Source organism: Benincasa hispida, chromosome 3 (genome assembly GCF_027475165.1).
Source record: "Benincasa hispida cultivar pf3 chromosome 3, pf3_genome.v1.1, whole genome shotgun sequence".
Lineage (NCBI taxonomy): Eukaryota > Viridiplantae > Streptophyta > Magnoliopsida > Cucurbitales > Cucurbitaceae > Benincasa > Benincasa hispida.
The window spans coordinates 46750143-46771188 of record NC_143480.1 but is presented as its reverse complement, the minus strand read 5'-3'; the positions used below and the strand labels follow the sequence as shown (position 1 = coordinate 46771188).

Sequence of the window (21046 nt, the reverse complement as noted above, 5' to 3'; positions counted from 1 at the left end):
GACCCGACAAATCCTCAATAAATAGGAACCAAACCCCTACATTCCCATCTCAATTAGTAAAGAAAATAAATTCTCTCTCTTTTTTTGAGCAACCGCCCAGAAGCCGCCAGCCACAAAGCCGCCTAGTCGAGTTGTGCATCCACAAAGGCACGAGATGAGCCATGTCTGTCGCTTACCTTGCCCGTGGCAATCTTTAATTGGTGCAAGATGATTGGGTGCTCCCTCACTCAGATGAGAATCGAGTTGTTTGTTTGTGTTGACATATTTTATAAGAAGAAATTTTCAGGCCTTTGTTTGCAAAATGTTAAATTTTTTTGTTATATGTTTCAAATAAATATTATTATTATATAATATAAGGTTTCGAAAAATTATTTTAAAAAAATAAATTTTTAATTGATGGATCATGTGTTTCGAACCAATTTTAGCACAATTCAAAGTCTTCTCTTTATAACTTAAAAAGTTTAAGTTTTAATCCAAACACTATATATGAAATGGAATTTATGTTAAAATTTAGTGTCAAAAATTTATATTTTATTTCTCATTCAACTTTCAAAATTACAAATCTAGTTAGTAAACTTTGATTTCTTTTCAAGAAAAGAACGTTGAGTTATAAAAAATCTAGTAGAAATAAAACTAAAAATATAGGGATTAATTAGACACATATCTTAAAATTACCGACTGAACTTGTAATTCACTTGATTATAAATAAATTAGGAGAAAATAATTGTAGACGAACATATTTTTATTTGCAAAAAATCCCGAAAGTTTATATTTATTTGGTTGTTTTGATTTCAAAATTACAAATATAATAGATGAACTTTTATTTTTTGTTTTTTCAAAAACAGTACTAATAGATCAATTAATTTATTTCTTTTAATTATCAAGATCGAAAAATTAGAGATTTAGTATCCATGAAATTGAAAGTTAGGACCAATTAAACAAATACCTAAAATTTAAGAGCTAAACTTGTAATCAATCAACCCATAAATAAATTAGGAGAGAATAATTGTAAATTAAAATATTTTTATTTTTTTTCTTAAAGAACAATAAAAAGCATTTGCAAACAATAACTTTGAACTAACTTGCCTTATTTGAGGTTAATTGGGAAATGATAAATAATTTGGAATTCCATAATTTGTGGACATTTTTGGTAAGTTAATAGTGAATGAACTATTGTAATGCATGATGAATACTGTCAGCTTCTTTGCATTTATTATCTACTAGGTTTGTTTTACTAAAAATAATGGAAATTTTATTCATTTCTTCTTTTGTAAGCATATAATAAAAAATACGGTTATTTTAATAAATAAATAAATAAATAAATAAACAAATAAAATCTTAGTTTTAATATATTTCAATCAAGAACTTCTATTATATGTAATCAAATATTTTTCTCTTTTAATTTACTTAACGTGTAAATGACCACCTAAGATATTTATAATTTTACTTTTTTTCGTAAACTTTTTTTTACATCAAATTAAAATAATGTTAGTGATTTTTATGATGAAGTAAATAATTGACGGTGGATCAATCAACCATTGTGTTTAGTAAAACTTTACTTTTTTTTTTTTTTTTTTGGCAAACACTAGTAGGAACTAAGTCATTTTAGTTTATGACTTGTATATATCAATTATAAGCTCAATTGTTTAAAAGATAATGATGTGTGACGTGGTTGCCTTGGATTTCTATTGATGAATTAATAAAGATAAATAGAGAGAATGATGTTAAATTAAAAGTTTAGTTATTAAATTCTGAGGTTTGTGTGTTTATTTCGTCTCTTAATTTATAAAAGTGAAGTTCATGTCCTTTTGGCAACTAAATTGTAAAAATATCTAATTATAGTCGACTTTCAGGAATTGTGGGCAAAAAGTTAAGATTTTTTTTTGATACATTTCAAATAAACTTATTATTATATAATATAAGACTTCAAAAATTATTAACAAAAAAAATTTGTAAATGATAATCATGTGTTTTGGACAATTTCAGCACAATTTAAGGATTTCTCTTAGTACTTTTTTCAAAAAATAATGTTGAATCATAAAAATTCTAGTAGAAACAAAATAAAAAGTATATGGACTAATTAGACACATATGTTTAAGTTTAAGGATTGAACTTTTAATTCACTTGGTCATAAATAAAATAGGAGAAGATAATTGTATATGAAAATGTTTTTATCGTTTTTTCCTTAAAGAAAATTAAAAAGAATTTGCAAACAATCCAAAAATATATATTTATTTGCTTGTTCAACTTTCAAAATTACAAATGTAATAGATAGACTTTTATTTCGAAGTTTAGGAGCTAAACTTGTAATTAATCAACCCATAAATAAATTAGGAGAGAATAGTTGTAAATTAAAATATTTTTACTGTTTTCTTAAAGAATAACAAGCATGTGCAAACAATTCATTTGAACTAACTTGCCTTATTGGAAAATGATAAATGCACATTTGGAATTCCATAATTTGTTGACCATTTTGGTAGGTTAGTAGTGAATGAATTATTTGTAATGCATGAGGGATATTGTGTAACTTCTTTGCATTCGTTACCGTTAGGTTCATTTTACTAAAAAGTGAGATTTTTATTCATTTCTTCTTTAGTAAACTTAGAATAAAAAATTAATTGAATTTGGGTCTAGTTGGTCAATAGGTCTGACTTTGGGACCAGTTAATTGAACTTGGGTCTGGCCAGTCCATGGGCCTGACCTTTGGGCCCAATTAATTGAACTTGAGCTAGGTTGGTTCATGGGTCTAGCCCAGTTAATTGGACTTGGGCTTGGTTGATCCATGGACCTGGCCTTTGGGTCAAATTAAGCCAATTTTCGGCTTTAACTAGACTATAGCCAAAATTATAATATAAAATTGGGTCAAATAAATTTTACTCAATCCAACACTTGTGATGAAAACACGTGGCATCATCAAAATTTTTCTTCAAGTTCTATTTGGGACACATGTTAACTCCTAATTGGTCCCAAATTTAATGATCGTCATCGATTTAGTAAATGACGTGGCAATTTGTGATTGGTAAAAAATATCTCCTTCAACAAATGTCTCTTTTTGAGATTTATGCACCTATATGGGTGGGTGAATCTTGAAAAAGATAAAGTTTGAATCGAAGTATAAGATATACATTCTCGACTTTGGTCCTAATGTGTCAACCCAATCAAACTGTGAATATTGTACATAGGCTTGACTTCGAATTTTTTGTATGTTTGACACACATTTTTTTCGCCAAATTATCCGAATGTGAATTTAGGTCGCGGTTTTGGCTTTCTTTCTTGAATAAATTCTAATATAAATTTTGACAGAATTTATTCTCCACTTAATTCAAATTGAATGTGGTGTAAGATTGAACTTCTATCCAAACTGCTTGGCTTGAACTTGAAATAGGACTTGAAGATTAGCTTTGAGCTTCATTAAATTTTACTATGGGATCAAATCATGAATTACACCCACTATTTAAATTTTAGATATATTGAAGGTATTAACCATAATTTGATTTGACTTTATAAAGTCTAAGCTTAGATTATTTGAATTTGGGATAAAATTATTTTTATTTTTATTATTATTATTATTATTTTGAATTTGGTTTAAAAATTAAAATTTAAACATAAATTAGATATCTAATAAAATCTCACGATTTAAATCAAATATTTATTTGAATCTCTTGATTCACTTTGAGACGGCCTGACGAATCCTTTATAAATAGGACCTAAACACTTGCACTATCATCTTAATCAGCCTGAAGGGTAAAGAAAATAATTTTTCTCTCTTTTTTCGAGCCGCTGAGCCCCAGCCACAAAGCCAAGCCATGCATCCACGAAGCTGCAAGTCGAGCCATGTCTACCACTTTCCTCGTATGTGGAATCTTTAATTAGTGCAAGATGGTTGGACCTACCTTACTCGCATCAGAATCGAGTTGTGTTTGTTTGTGTTGGCATGTTTTTGAAGAACAAATTTTCAAGTCTTTATGGGAAAAAGTTAAGATTTTTTGTTATATGTTTCAAATAAATAATATTATTATATAATATAAGGTTTCGAAAATTATTTAAAAAAAATTGTAAGTGATGGATTGTCACACTCCCTTCCAGATTACCCTCTTAATCTAAAAGAGGATATGACCGTGGTAGTTACTAGCCCTACTGCCAACACCCACCACCTTAGCCCTCTAATCTAAATGCCAACCTGATGTACATTAATAATGTATGAATATGGTGCGCCTCCTTAAAAGTTCAACAAAGTATAATATAAACACATGCATACAACTATGATATAATGTCTAAGGGGAGAAACATTCCCGAATGGGCCCAAACATCTCTAACAGAGCCCTAGTCCCTCACAAAAAATGTGTACATATACAAATAATCAATCTAAGTCCTCTTATTAAGCCGAATCTTTAGGTGGCAAGCAGCAGCAGGATCAACCCTGAGGAATCTGACCGCTACCTGAGAAGGGAAAACACAGAAATTCCATGAGCTAAAAGCCCATTGAGTGACTATAAGATCGTATAACATTACGCATTGCTATAAATATGTAAATATATTAACGAGTATCTCAAGAAATTGTCTCTAAATGTAGCTTTCATTCTTAGATATCATCAAACATCATTATTCCTTAGTTGAGAACGAGCCTAAATGCTCTAGCTCCCAACGTTTATTACCAACCAAGAGACTCATACTTTGGCCTCTCATTCAAAACTTCCTACGTGCACGTGGCCATACTAAGTACCGTCATACCTTAGGTACTTCCGCTCAGATACCTTCTCAAATCTGTCCTTCAGTATCGAGCTACTAAGATACCTTCTCAAATGTCCTTCAGTATCAAATTGGTCATGTACCTTCTCAAATGTTCTTTGATACCGGGCTATTTTGTATCATCAAGTTAAGTTCTGTTGCCTACCATCTACACAAGAACTCATTCTCTCATAGCCTTCCTCTAGGAAGCATATTTTAACATTAGAACTTAACTGTTGTAATGACTACATGAGATACCTTGGCCTGTTCTACACATATATAAGTTGGGAAACATGGTTAAGTTATTCTCCATCTATTTATTGTTTGAGGAAGTATAAATTCATCATTAATGTCACTGTATTTACTTGATCTTATATGCATAAGCACTGGAGACATTAATTCACTTAGTCACTCACCGCTCGTCAAGCTCTTAATGGTTTATATTCCTCTCCTAGCTCTTTTTGATCTGAAAGAATATAATTCCCGGTTAAACTACTTAGAATTCTTAGTAAAATAACTCAATTAATTCATTTATTAAAGAAACTTTCATCAACACAGACAGCTCTACGGGCAAGATCCCCATGAGCGAGGTCAGTGAGATCCTCTAGAGCGATACCAGCGAGATCCTCTTAAGTGATACCAGCGAAATCCTCTAGAGCGACACTAGCGAGATCCACTAGAGCGATACCAGCGAGATCCTCTAGAGCGAGATCAAGCTTTTCCTGAAAATTTTTTATCCTAGCGATACTCACCTTACCAGTGATACTCAGCCCAATTCCTAGCGAGACTTCCTTCTAGAGCAAGATCGGCGAGATTCTCTAGAGCGATATCAGCGAGATTTCCTTTATAAGTGAGATCCTCATCCCCATATCTCGTTATAACTCCCACGGTCAACTGGTTGTTTGTTCATCCCAAGCAGCTGTCTGCTTATGCACCGATTCCCTGTTATAAATTTAAAAATTCATAACTCAAAATCCAGTGCTCTTTTCAAGAAATTTCCTTCTACCAACTTGTTTAGAATTGAGTTAATTTCTTACCTTAAATTTCAGCCAAGAATTCCTTACAGTTTGGCCTGGAACATCCAATCTTCACCTCGGGCTCTGATTAACCCAAAGTTCTGCCTCCTCATTACTTTTTTCACTTCTTGTTCTTCTCCCTGCGAAAACTTCCTTCGGCAAGACAACCTCACAAACTAAATTCTCTCAGTTTTCGAATGGCACCGATTTCACTAAATTTGCTCATGTCAATTACCGAAACCATGCCTTTGAATTTCTTTTGCCAAAAACTTCCCTCTGCCTCCAGAGTTCAAGGGTTAACTGCCACGTCACCCCTCATTTAGTATGTTTTTCCTTCCCTTCCATCATAACTCCTATAAAAAAACATGAATTGCTACTTAATAAATATATAATATAAAATTCCTTTAGCTAAACATGCTTATCTAGAAAACCTAGAGTTCGGGGTTTACAATCATCCCCCCTTAAAAGAAATTTCGTCCTTGAAATTTACATGATATGTCATTTGAAAAGTTGAGGATCTCTTCCTCATTTGCTCTTCAGGTTCCCAAGTAGCTTCCTTGATTCCATGATTACGCCATAGCACCTTTACCAAAGGAATCGTCTTATTTCTGAGTACCTGATCTTTCTTGTCTAAAATCTCAATGGCTTCTTCCTCGTAAGATAAATCTTCTTTGAGCTGTACCGGTTGTGTTGCTAGTATGTGCATAGAATCAGGCACGTATTTCCTTAGCACCGACACATGAAATACGTCGTGAATACGAGCTTGCTCCATCGGTAACTGCAACCTATAAGCTGCTGGACCAACTCAATCCACAATTTCATATGGTCCGATGTATTGTGGATTTAACTTCCCTTTTCTCCCAAACCAGAGAATTCCTTTCCATGGGGATAGCCGAAGAAATACTCGTTCTCCGACTTCAAATTCTAGTTCTCTTCTTTGCTTATCAGCGTAGCTCTTTTGTCTATCACGAGTTGCCTTAAGATTATCCCTGATAAGTTTCATATTCTCTATTGTTTGTTGAACTAGTTATGGACCCAATAATTGTCGTTCTCCGACTTCGTTTCAGCATACTGGTGTCCTGCAAGGTCGACCGTACAATGCTTCATAGGGAGCCATTTCGATAATAGAATGGTAGCTATTGTTGTAGGCAAATTCAATCAACGATAAGTGTGTATCCCAACTTCCTTTGAATTGTAGTACACAAGCTCTTAACATATCTTCCAGTGTCTGTATAGTTCTTTCTGACTGTCCATCTATTTGTGAATGAAAAGCCGTACTGAAATGCAATTTAGTGCTCATAGCCTTCTGTAAACTAGGCCAAAATTTTGAAGTGAACCTCGAGTCCCGATCAGACACTATCGACACTGGGGCTCCATATTTACTGGTTATCCTATCTACATAAATCTTAGCTAGACGGTCTAGTGTAAAAGTAACTTTTACTGGTATGAACTTGACCGTCTTAGCTAGTCTATCGATTATTACCAAAATGCCATCAAATCCTGAGGGTGTCTTGGGCAATCCAAATAGAAAGTCCATTGTCACATGCTTCCACTTCCACTCAGGCATTGGAAGTGGATTGAGTAATCCTTCTGGTCTTTGTCTCTCAGGTTTTACTTGCTGACAGATTATACATCGGTCCACATATTCTGCTATGTCTCTCTTCATCCCAGACCACCAGTAAGATTTCTTCAAAGTTCTATACATCTTGGTGTTACCTTGATGCATAGCATAAGCGGAACTATGTGCTTCCTCTAGAATGACTTGTTTAAGCTGTAGCTTGTTAGGCACACACATTATCCCCTCCTTTTATAGCACATTGTCTGCTCCTAGTGAAAGTCAACCCTGATGCCATTACTTACCTCATCAACAATCTTCTGAAGATTAGGGTCTTCCAACTGATCCTGCTTAAGGTTTTCTACCAAGGTAGGCCTTATCTGGAAAGTAGCTATCATTCCTCCTGACAATTCCATTGATAAGGCGGTTCTAGAATTCCTGAACTCCGGCAATACCATACCTCTTATTGAACCAATAATGGCCTTGGGTCTCGAGGATTTCCTACTTAGTGCATCTGCTACAACATTAGCCTTACCAGGGTGGTACTCGATGAAACAGTCGTAATCTTTAATCAATTCAATCCATCTTCGTTGTTTTAGATTCAACTCTTTTTAATCAAAAATATATTTTAAGATTTTTTGATCTATAAATATTCTACAGCGCTCTCCAAATAGGTAATGTCTCCACAACTTCAGAGCCATAACAACTATTGCCAACTCCAGATCATGTGTAGGATAGATGCTCTCGTGATTCTTAAGTTGACGAGAGGCATATGCAGCCACCTTCCCATCCTGCATCAGTACACATCCCAATCCTTGTCGGGATGCGTCACAATAAATCTCAAATTCTTTACCTGAAACAGGCAAGGTAAGCACTGGTGCTAATACTAATCTTTGTTTTAGCTCCTGAAAACTATGCTCATATTCAGACGACTATTCAAACCTCATGCCTTTCTTGGTCAAGTTCGTCAACGGAAGGGTATCTTAGAGAAACCCTCCACAAATCTCCGATAATAACCTGCCAAACCTAGGAAACTACGTATCTCTGAAACAGTTGTGGGTCGTTCCCAATTAACTATTGCTTGTATCTTCTGGGCATCTACACTAATGCCTTCTGCTGAAACAACATGCCCAAGAAATACCAATTGATCTAAAAATAAATCACATTTACTGAATTTAGCATACAACTGCCTATCTCGCAACGTCTTCAATACTATCCTCAGATGGGTTGTATGATCCTCTCTACTACCAGAATACACCAATATATCATCATCACGAACTGGTCTAAGTAGGGATGAAATACCCTATTCATAAGATCCATGAATACCGCAGGGGCATTTGTTAATCCAAATGGCATTACTAAAAATTCATAATGTCCATATCTTGTTCTAAATGCGGTTTTAGGAATGTCAGCTTCCCTCACTTTCAGTTGATGATAACTCGATCTCAGGTCTATCTTTGAAAACACTGTGGCTCCTTTTAGCTGATCAAACAAATCATTAATCCGTGGTAACGGATATTTGTTCTTAATCGTTACCTTATTCAGCTACCTATAGTCGATACACAATCTAAGTGTACGGTCTTTCTTCCTCATAAACAATACCGGAGCTCCCCAAGGCGATACACTAGGTCGAATGTATCCCTTGTCAATTAACTCTTGTAGCTGAATCTTTAATTCTTTCAACTCAGTCGGTGCCATTCTGTACGGAGCTTGCGATATAGAAGTTGTTCCTGGTACTAATTCAATAGTAAACTCCACCTCCCTGTTGGGTGGTAACCCCGATAGTTCTTCACGGAATATATCTCGAAACTCATTTACCACTGGGACACTTTTGGGTTCATCTTTTTCCCTTGAAAAACCACTACATGAGCCAATAGGCTTTACATCCCTTACTCAACAGCTTCCGAGCTTTCACTGTTGATATTAGATTCCCTGTGGCTAATCTTTTTGTTCCTGTCAGCATTGCATCCTGGCCATTTGATTTTCTAAGTACTACCTTCTTCTTGTAACAGTCTACTAAGCACGATACTTACTTAGGAAATTCATTCCCAGGATAGCATCAAACTCCAACAGTTCTAAGGGAAGTAAATTAGCATAGAAGTTCTGACCATTGATCAGTACCTCACAATGATTATAACAGATATCTACCATTATCACATCTCCCAAAGGGGTAGAGATAAATAACTCTTCAGGCATATGTTCAATCAACCTATCTATATAAATGCATACATGCTAGATATAAATGAATGTGTGGCACCAGGATCAAATAAAACATAAGCAGACTATCCACATAATATAACATTACCGGTCACAACATCTGGAGACTTCGTTGCCTCCTAATGTGTCACGGCGTACACTCGCCCCTACTGTTGGGGTCGACATACGCCATTCTTCTACTTGGCACCACTTGACCTTTTTCCTCGATTTTCAGCACTCTTTGGTTGGTTAACTGTCTGGGAGGTTCGCTGTTGTGCTGTTGAGACATTCTTGTTCACCTGGGGACAGTCCCTCTTGAAATGCCCGTTTGTCCACATTGAAAATATACACCTCTTCCACTATAGCATGCCCCAAAATGCCTCTTGCCACAACTAGGGCACGTCGGTCTCTTGTCTGTGCTGGCTACCGACTCAACAGCTCGTGGCATCTCTGATCGGCTAACTGCACTAGCCGAGGGTCGCGTTTTTCTTTTCTTGGATCCCTGCCAACTGGTTCCCCTGAATAGACTTCCACTAATCTGAGTCGCAACTGGAGGTCGGGATCCCCTGTCTCTAAGCCCTACCACTACCTCGCTGCCTCTTGGCAACTGCCATCTGCCAAACTCTGCTCGACTCGTGTTGCTGTTTCCACTAACCAGTTAAAATTTAGCCAATTAGCCGTAGACGTCACCAGAGTTCTGATTTCCTTCCTCAAACCTTGTTCAAATTTTCTGCATCTATCTCTTTCCTCAGTAATAATCGGCAGAGCATACTGTGATAACTCTGTAAATTTCTGCTCATATTCTGCCACTGACATCGTTCCCTGCGTTAATCTGAGGAACTCATCCCTTTTTGCATCCCGGAACGAGCTGGGGTAATACTTATCTTCAAAGGCCTTCCTGAACTCAGGCCATAACATCACATCTGTACTGGCTCATTTGGCGGATATCACTTTCCACCATTTCTTTACTCTTTTCTGTAGTAGAAAGGTGGCTAATCCTACTTTCCTATCCTCTGGACAACTCATAACATTGAAATATTTTTCAACTACATCTAGCCATAACTCAGCTTCAGCTGGATCGATTGTACCCTCAAATGTCACAGCCCCTAGGGCTTTAAACCTCTCAATACCATATTTCTTCTCTGGGTAAGCTCGTGTAGAGCCCACACTAGTTGCTAATCTCTGCACTATCTTGTCAAAAACTATATCTTCTAGCTGAGAATCTGCCCTTGCCTTGGGGGTACTAGACTCTCCCTCAGACATCATTTCCTGACCCATTGAATCATTCACCTTTCTTTTGCCACCCGGTGGGTTCTCTCCAACCTCCGGGCCCTTATTGGTAAGGTCAGTATTCCTGCCACCTGTCTGCTTACTCAATCTACCACGTTGCCTTGACATTTCACCTAATACAATGTACACATGTTAAGGACTCACACTTAGGGACTTGGACTTATGCATGAACTTCCCCTCTCATTCCCAAAATCTTATGCCCTGATACCAACTTGTCACACCCCCTTCCAGATTACCCTCTTAATCTAAAAGAGGATATGACCGCGGTAGTTTCTAGTCCTACTGCCAGCACCCACCACCTTAGGCCTCTAATCTAAATGTCAACCTGATGTACATTAATAATGTATGAATATGGTGCGCCTCCTTAAAAGTTCAACAAAGTATAATATAAACACATGCATACAACTATGATATAATGTCTAAGGGGAGAAACATTCTCGAATGGGCCTAAACATCTCTAACAGAGCCCTAGTCCCTCACAAAAAATGTGTACATATACAAATAATCAATCTAAGTCCTCTTATTAAGCCGAATCTTTAGGTGGCAAGCAGCAGCAAGATAAACCCTGAGGAATCTGACCACTACCTGAGAAGGGAAAACATAAAAATTCTGTGATCTAAAAGCCAATTGAGTGACTATAAGATCGTATAACATTACGCATTACATTGCTATAAACATGTAAATATATTAACGAGTATCTCAAGCAATTGTCTCTAAATGTAGCTTTCATTCTTAGATATCATCAAACATCATTATTCCGTAGTTGAGAACGAGCCTAAATGCTCTAGCTCCCAATGTTTATTACCAACCAAGAGACCCATACTTCGGTCTCTCATTCAAAACTGCCTACGTGCACGTGGCCATACTAAGTACCGTCATACCTTAGGTACTTCCGCTCAGATACCTTCTCAAATTTGTCTTTCAGTATCGAGCTACTAAGATACCTTCTCAAATGGCCTTCGATATCAAATTGGTCATGTACCTTCTCAAATGTCCTTCGGTACCAGGCTATTTTGTATCATCAAGTTAAGTTCTGTTGCCTACCATCTACACAAGAACTCATTCTCTCATAGCCTTCCTCTAGGAAGCATATTTTAACATTAGAACTTAACTGTTGTAATGACTACATGAGATACCTTGGCCTGTTCTACACATATATAAGTCGGGAAACATGGTTAAGTTATTCTCCATCTATTTGTTGTTTGAGGAAGTATAAATTCATCATTAATGTCACTATACTTACTTGATCTTATATGCATAAGTACTTGAGACATTAATTCACTTAGTCACTCACTGCTCGTCAAGCTCTTAATGGTTTATATTCCTCTCCTAGCTCTTTTTGACCTGAAAGAACATAATTCCCAGTTAAACTACTTAGAATTATTAGTAAAATACCTCAATTAATTCACTTATTAAAGGAACTTTCATCAACACAGACAGCTCTACTGATGAGATCCCCATGAGCGAGGTCAGTGAGATCCTCTAGAGCGATACAAGAAGGAGGTAGTGCTAAAAAAATTAAAATGGCTAAGATGCAATGCTGACAGTAAGCAAACGATTGGTTGCGGGGAATTTGATATCATAGTGAAAGCTCAGAAGTTATTGAGCAAAGGATGTAAAGCCTATTTGGCTCATGTGAAGGTTGCTAAAGGGAAAGAGTTGAACCTAGAAGATGTCCCAGTGGTAAATGAATTTCAGGATGTATTTCCTGAAGAACTATCGGGATTACCACCCGACAGAGAGGTGGAGTTTACTATTGACTTAGTTCCAGGAAAAACTCCCATATCGCAGGCACCGTATAGAATGGCGCCGACTGAGTTGAAAGAATTAAAGGTTCAGCTTCCAGAGTTAATTGACAAGGGATATATTTGACGTAGTGTATCGCCTTGGGGAGCTCTGGTATTATTTATGAGGAAGAAAGACGGTACACTTAGATTGTGTATCGACTATAGGCAACTGAATAAGGTAACAATTAAGAATAAATATACGTTACCACGCATTGATGATTTGTTTGATCAGCTAAGAGGAACCACTATTTTCAAAGATAGACCTGAGATCGGGTTATCATCAACTGAAAGTGAGAGAAGCCGATATCCCTAAAACTGCATTTAGAACGAGATATGGACATTATGAATTCCGGTTAATGCCTTTTAGATTCACAAATGCCCCTTCGGTATTCATGGATCTCGTAGACAGGATATTTCATCCCTAATTGGACCAGTTCGTGATAGTATTCATTGATGATATACTGGTGTATTCTGGTAGTAAGGAGGATCATATTACCCACCTGAGGATAGTATTGCAGACGTTGCGAGATAGGCAGTTGTATGCTAAATTCAGTAAATGCGATTTTTGGTTAGATTGGGTAGTATTTCTTGGGCATGTTATTTCAGTAGAGGGCATTAGTGTAGATACCCAGAAGATGGAAGCAATAGTTTATTTGGAACGACCCACAACCGTTTCAGAAATATGCAGTTTCCTAAGGTTGGCAGGTTATTATCGAAGGTTTGTGGAGGGTTTCTCTAAGATAGCCCTTCCGTTGATGAACCTGACCAAGAAAGGCGTGAGGTTTGAATGGTCATTGGAGTGTGAACATAGTTTCCAGGAGCTGAAACGAAAACTATATCAGCACCAGTGCTTACTTTGCCTATTCCAGGTAAGGAATTTGAGATTTATTGTGACGCATCCCGAGAAGGATTGTATAGCGCCCTAGTTTGTTAGTACAAGGATGAGAAGGTGATTGCATATGCCTTTTGTAAACTTAAGAAACACGAGGGCATTTATCCCACGCATGATCTGAAATTGGCAGCAGTTGTTTTAGCTCTGAAGTTGTGGAGACATTACCTATTTGGAGAGCGCAGCAGGATATTTACAGATCACAAAAGCTTAAAATATATCTTTGATCAAAAGGAGTTAAATCTAAGACAACGAAGATGGATTGAATTGATTAAAGATTATGATTGTTCCATCGAATACCACCCTGGTAAGGCTAATGTTGTGGCAGATGCACTGAGTAGGTAATCCTCGGGACCCAAGGCCATTATTGGTTCAAGAAGAGGAATGCTATTGAAGGAGTTCAGGAATTCCAGAACCGCCTTATTAGTGGAACCGTCAGGAGGATTGAAGCTACTTTTAGATAAGGCCGACCTTAGTAGAAAACCTTAAGCGGGATCACTTGGAAAACCCTGATGTTCAGAAGATTGTTGATGATGTGAGTAAGGGCATCAGGGTTAACTTTCAACTGGGAGCAGATAGTGTGCTAGAAAAGGAGGGGAGAATGTGTATGCCTAACAAGCTACAGCTTAAACAAGCCATTTTAGAGGAAACACATAGTTCCGCTTATGCCATACATCCAGGTAGTACCAAGATGTATAGAACTTTGAAGAAATATTACTGGTGGCCTGGGATGAAGAGAGACATAGCAGAATATGTGGACCGATGTATAGTCTGTCAGTAAGTAAAACCTGAGAGACAAAGACCAGCAGGATTACTCAATCCACTTATAGTGCCTGAGTAGAAGTAGGATCATGTGACAATGGACTTTCTATTTGGTTTGCCTAAGACACCCTCAGGATTTGATGGTATTTGGGTAATAGTCAATAGACTAACTAAGACGACCAAGTTCATACCAGTAAAAGTTACTTTTACACTAGACCGCCTCGCTAAGATTTATGTGGATAGGATAATCAGTCAATATGGAGCCCCAGTGTCGATAGTGTCGGATCGGGATTCGAGGTTCACTAAAATTTTGGCCTAGTTTACAGAAGGCTATGGGCACTAAATTGCATTTCGGTACACTTTTCATCCGCAAACAGATGGACAGTCGGAAAGAACTATACAGACACTGGAGGATATGTTAAGAGCTTGTGTACTACAATTCAAAGGAAGTTGGGATACACACTTATCGTTGATTGAATTTGCCTACAACAATAGCTACCATTCTAGTATCGGAATGGCTCTCTATGAAGCATTGTATGGTCGACCTTGCAGGACTTCAGTATACTGGAACGAAGTCGAAGAATGACAATGATTGGGTCTAGAATTAGTTCAACAAACAATAGAGAATGTGAAACTTATCAGGGATAATCTTAAGATGGATTGCGATAGACAGAAAAGCTACGCCGATAAATGAAGAAGAGAACTAGAATTTGAAGTCAGAGAACGAGTATTTCTCCGGCTATTCCCATGAAAGGAATTCTCTGGTTTGGGAGAAAAGAGAAGTTAAGTCCACGATACATCGGACCATATGAAATTGTGGAACGAGTTGGTCCAGCAGCTTATAGGCTGTAGTTGCCGATGGAGCTAGCTCATATACACGACGTATTTCATGTGTCGATGTTAAGGAAAAACATGCCTGATCCTATGCACATACTAGCAACTTAACTAGTACAGCTCAAAGAAGATTTATCTTACGAGTAAGAGGCCATCGAGATTTTGGACAGGAAAGATCAGGTACTTAGAAATAAGACGATTCCTTTGGTGAAGGTGTTATGGCATAATCATAGGATCGAGGAAGCAATCTGGGAACTAAAGAGCAAATGAGGAAGAGATACCATCAACTTTTCAAATGACATATTAGGTAAAATTTTGAGGACGAAATTTCTTTTAAGGGGGAGATGATTATCAACCCCGAACTTAGGTTCCTTAGATAAGCATGTTTAGCCAAAGGGATGTTATATTACATATTTATTAAATAGAAATTCATGTTGTTTATAGGGATTATGAAGGAATGGAAAGAAAATATATTAAATGAAGAAACTCAATCATTAGTCTAGCTGGAGGCACTAAGTGTGGGGTGACGTGGCAATCTATTCTTTGAACTCAAAAGCATGATTAAAAGGGAAGTGAAATTTCAAAAGCATGATTTTGGCAATTGACAAGAGAAAATTTAGCAAATTTGGTGCCATTTGAAAGCTGGGAGAATCTCGTTTTCAAGGTTGTCCTGCTGGAGAAAGATTGCAAGAGGAGAAGAACAAAAGTGGAGAATTTGCAGAAGAGGCAGATCCACAGATTAACCAGGTCCTGAGGTGAAGTTTGGAAGTTCCAAGCCAAATTATTAGGAATTCTAGGCTGAAATTTTAAGGGAAGGAAGTAACTCAAATCTAAACAAGTTTGTAGAAGGAAGTTTCTTGAAAAGAGCTCTGAATTTTGAGTTATGAATTTTTGAAGTTATAATAGAGAATTGGTGCATAAGCAGACAGCTGCTTGTGAGGAACAAGCAAGCAGTTCATCGTGGAGAATTATAGCAAGATTTGGGCATGAGGATCTCGTTTATAAAGGAAATCTTGCTGATTTTGTAAGGAGGATCTCGCTCTAGGGGGAAGTCTCGCTAGGAATTGAGGTGAGTATCGCTAAGAATTTCACAGGAAAAGCTTGATCTCGCTCTAGAGGATCTCGTTGGTATCGCTCTGGAAAATCTCGCTGGCATCGCTCTGGAGGATCTCGCTGGCATCGCTCTGGGAGGATCTCGCTAGCATCACTCAGGGGGGATCTCGCTAGCATCGCTCAGGGGGATCTCGCCAGTAAAGTTGTCTGTATTTGTAACAACCCCACTTTCTAGGACTACTAAAAAGGGAATCGCTACTGCATGCATGCATAAATATTCTCATTGAAGAAAATAAAGTAAATTAAAGAAAATAATCATAATCTTAAACTGCATTAAGTATATAAAAAAAAATGTTCTAACATATCTCAAAATCTTAAATTGTTCAACCTGGGTATCCTTTTTAACAAGAAAAAATTTATAAAAAAAAAATGAATAAATAAATAGATAAATTAATTAATTAAATTATGATAAATCCATGAATGGATAAAAACAAAACATGCGAAAATATAAACAGTCAAATGCAGATGTGAATTCTAGTTCCTTTGGCACTGTCACAGATTCCTCTTGTCAGTCGCCCGAGTGTTCTTGCCCTTACCTGAAAAAAAATAAGGATAAAGGTTGAGTATAAAATACTCAGTAAGTGATCCCATTACCGGGATCAGACTATGCATCCATGAGCAAAGAAAAAAAAAATAGCCCGTGGCTCATACAGTTACATCGGTTTTTGATGACGAAAGGAAAACCAAAAGACGTACTATCTTACCTTGAAACGCATGTCTAGCGACCCGTAGGCATACCGTCAAACATGATAATAACATGAACGTGAATCCGTCGACCCACGCATGTCTAGCGGCCTGTAGGCACACCGTCAAATATAATAATAACATGAATGTTAACCTTTCGGTTCACGCATGTCTAGCGACCCGTAGGCACACCATCAAAACATGAAACATAAAAATAAAAGTAACATGAACGTAAACCTGTCGGCTCACGCATGTCTAGCGGCCCGTAGGCACACTGTCAAACATGATAATAACATGAACGTTACCCTTTCGGTTCATGCATGTCTAGCTACTCGTAAGCACACCGTCAAACATAGTAATAACACGCATCAAGGCAAGACAATAAACCGCTCTATTGGTCTATTCATGCATCACATACATAATATCAGCACTGATCATAATTTTAACATGCTCATAATACTTGCAACACCATGCAACTAGCAAAACATAATATCAAACAAAATCATGCTCCAGAGTCAACCAAGTAACTTGATAGGTCTAATCTAGATCGCCTGGCACGAAGGCACCAGTAATAGTATCACTTACCTCAACTTGGTCACAAAAGTCCACGCAAATAATTCCTTAAAACCTTTGGAAAACTTGAATCAAACCAAAGTTGTGGCTTGATCCAAGACAAATTCCAAAACTTGATTCAAGTAGCCAATCTGATCAAGAATTAATTCCAAAATCAATAACTTATTTTTTTTTCCACTATTACTCTCAATCCAAAAGAATAACCAACCAGTTTACACAAAACTTACCAAAACTGAAACTCTTCGATGAAGAGAATGGTCCTTTCTTTGTTAGCAACGCCTTGAAATCCAAATCCTAAAAGTCGACACAATGGGTAACACTAAAATCATTTCCAATACAAAGAGGCTTTAAAAAGACTCAATACCAAACCTTGGCCAAAACAATCCAAACTCACCCAATCTCAAAAAGGCAGTGGCGGGCGAACGGTGGCAGAAGCAAAACTGGACGGCGGGGCTGACGTCGGTGAGATGAGTGGCAGTCGACTGGCACAGCGGCGACAACGGAACGGCGAGGCTGGCGGCGCTGCTTGCGGTGTCGATGGATCGGCGAGGTGAGGCTGTTTGCGACGGCGCTGGCAAGGAGGTCACGGTGAGGTGAGGTTGCTTGCGGCAGCTAGGGCTGGAAGGAAAAAAAAAAGAAAAGAAGAAGACGGAGAGAAAAGGGCGGCTTCTTACGTGTGGAGAGAGAGAGAAAAAGAAAATTTACTTTTTTTTTTCTTTTTCCTTTTCTTTTTTCTTTAACCTTTCCACAAATATATATATAACCAAATTAAATTCTTCCTTTTTCCTTAAAAAAACAAATTCCTTAATTATCTCCCAAAAAATATATATACTTATATATTTATTTTCTTTTTCCTAAAAAAAAAAGAATTTAATATACACATTTAATTATCTCCATAGATAACCAAATCTCCCAAAATACAAGCCAAAATAAAACTCAATTAATTCCAAACAATTAAATCATATTTTAGCTTGACAAAAAAAAAAAAAAACATAAAAACATAAATCTCTTATAATTTATCCAAGTAGCCAACAATAATAAAAAAAAAAAACTTAATTACAAAATAAAAAAAATCAGGATGTTACAGTATTGATGGAAGTTCCTTTAATAAATGAATTATTTGAGGTATTTTACTAGGAATTCTAATTAGTTTAATTGGAAATTATATCTTTTCAGGCCAAGAAGAGCTAGGGGAAGCGTATAAACCAATAAGAGCCTGACGAACGGTGAGTGACTAAGTAAACTTAAGGCTTTCAATACTCATGCATATATGATCAAGTAAAGTACAATGACATTAATGATGTATTTATACTTAAGCAACAAATGATTGGAGAATAACTTAATGCATGTTTTTCGGCTTGTATGTATGTAACACAGGCCAAGGTATGTTGTGTAACCATTACAAAAGCTATGTTTCTGATTTTGATATATGCTTCCTAGACGAAGGCTATGAGAGAATGAGTTCTTGTGTAAATGAGTGACAATGGAACAACTCTTGTGTAAATACTAGGCAATGGAACTTAATTTGATGTTACAAAATACACATTTGATACCGAAGGACGTTGAGAAGGTATCTAACCAATTAGGTACCGAAGGACATTTGAGAAGGTATCTGGCCAATTTGATACTGAAAGACATATGAGAAGGTATCATAGTAGCTCGATACTGAAGGACAAATTTGAGAAGTTATCTGAGCAAAAGTACCTAAAATATGATGGTACTTAGTGTGGCCACGTGCATATAGGCAGTTATAAATGAGAGACCGAAGTATGGGTCTCTTGGTCGGTAATAAACGTTTGGGAGCTAGAGCGTTTAGGCTCGTTCTCAACTAGGGAATAATAATGTTTAATGATGTCTGAGAATGGTTTATAGCTACATATAGAGACAATTGCTTGAGTTTACTCATTGGTATATTTACATATTTATACTGATGCTACGCTTGTTGCTTTACGATTCTATAGTCACTCACTGAGCTTTTAGCTCACAGAATTTTTGTGTTTTCCCTTTTAAGGTAGCGGTCAGTTTCCTCAAGGTTGATCTTGCTGCTGCTTGCCATCGAAAGACTCGGCTTATTAAAAGACTTACGTTGATAATCTGTTTATGTACACATGCTTGTTAGGGACTAGGGCTTCTGTAGGAATATTTGGGCCACCTGTGAATATTTTTCTATAAAAGTAATGTCTTGGTTGTATGCATTTATTTATGTAATCTTCGTAAGAACTTAAGGGAGGTTAGCTGTTTGCGTATATTACTAATAAGATGAATAGGTTGGTATCTAGATTAGAAAGCTTGGGTGGTGAGTGTTGGCAGTAGGGCTAGTAACTACCACGGTCATATCTTCTTCCAAAATAAAAGGGTAATCTGGAAGGGGGTGTGACAATGGTAAATTCACATTTGGAATTCCATAATTTGTTGATTATTTTTGGTAGGTTAGTAGTGGATGAATGATCTGCAATGAGTGACGGATACTCTGTAGGTTCTTTGCATTCATTACCTGCTAGGTTCATTTCACTAAAAATAATGAGGATTTTGTTCATTTCTTCTTTAGTAAACATAGAATAAAAAATATTGTTATTTTAATAAGTAAATAAATAAATAAAACCCTAGTTTTAATATGATTCAATCAAGAACTTGCTATTATATGTAATAAAATAATTTCCCTTTATAATTTGCTGGACATGTAAATGACCACCTAAGATGTTTATAATTTTACTTCTTTTGTAAACTCTTTTACATCAAATTAAATAATGTAAGTGATTTTTATGATGAAGTAAATAATTGACCGTGGGCATCAATCAACTATTATGTTTAGTAAAACTTTAGTTACATTTTTTTTTTGCAAACACACTAGTAGGAACTAAGCCATTTTAGTTTATGACTTGTATATGTTTATTATAAGCTCAATTGTTTATAAGAAAATGATGTGTGATTTGGTTGACTTGGATCTCGATTGATGAATTAATAAAGATAAATAGAGAGAATAAAGTTAAATTACAAGTTTAGGTTTTAAATTATGAGGTTTGTGTGTTTATTCAGTCTCTTAACTTATAAAAGTGTCAAGTTTGTGTCATGTAGGCATCTAAATTGTAAAAATGTCTAATTATAGGTGTTCGCATGAGGTTTCTAAAGAAACTTGTTTCGTAGAGCTGAACTTGAGTTGGTTTCGATGTTGATGTTGATTCGATGCATTGTGGTTCGATCTCTAACACTTGATCATCTGATTTTTGCTTAGTTGAATGTCTGCGCTTCATTTGAACAAGCAAAAAGCACGACGTTCTTGAAGTCGAGTCTTTATATCTTCAGGAGAATTGTGTCTTCAAGGAGTATGCAGGTTCATGAGTCGAAGAGTTTACTGATTGTTTGAATTCTCTTTAGGCTCTCTGGAATGTAGAATTGTTAACCCTTACAAATGAAGAGAGCTCCTCTTTTATAGGGCTATCTGGTTGGTTTCTTGGGCTTGAGCTTAGCTGATTCATGGGCCTAACCTTTAGGCCCAATTAACTAGACTTGGGCCTGGTTGGTCAATGGGCCTGACTTTGGGACCAATTAATTGAACTTGGGTCTGGCCAGTCTATGGGCCTGACCTTTGGGTCAAATTAATTGGACTTGTGCTAGGTTG

General features: G+C 36.7%; 1 protein-coding gene across 1 annotated transcript; it reads left to right on the top strand.

Moving 5' to 3' along the window:
* Nucleotides 1-12322: 12322 nt before the first annotated feature.
* LOC150037311 (uncharacterized) lies at nucleotides 12323-14825 on the top strand. The gene is made up of 6 exons (XM_090311960.1): nucleotides 12323-12331; nucleotides 12427-12632; nucleotides 13051-13441; nucleotides 13803-13895; nucleotides 13982-14225; nucleotides 14719-14825. The coding sequence occupies exons 1-6, from the start codon at nucleotides 12323-12325 to the stop codon at nucleotides 14823-14825; spliced, it is 1050 nt and encodes a 349-aa protein (XP_090168086.1).
* The last annotated feature ends 6221 nt before the right edge of the window (nucleotides 14826-21046 follow it).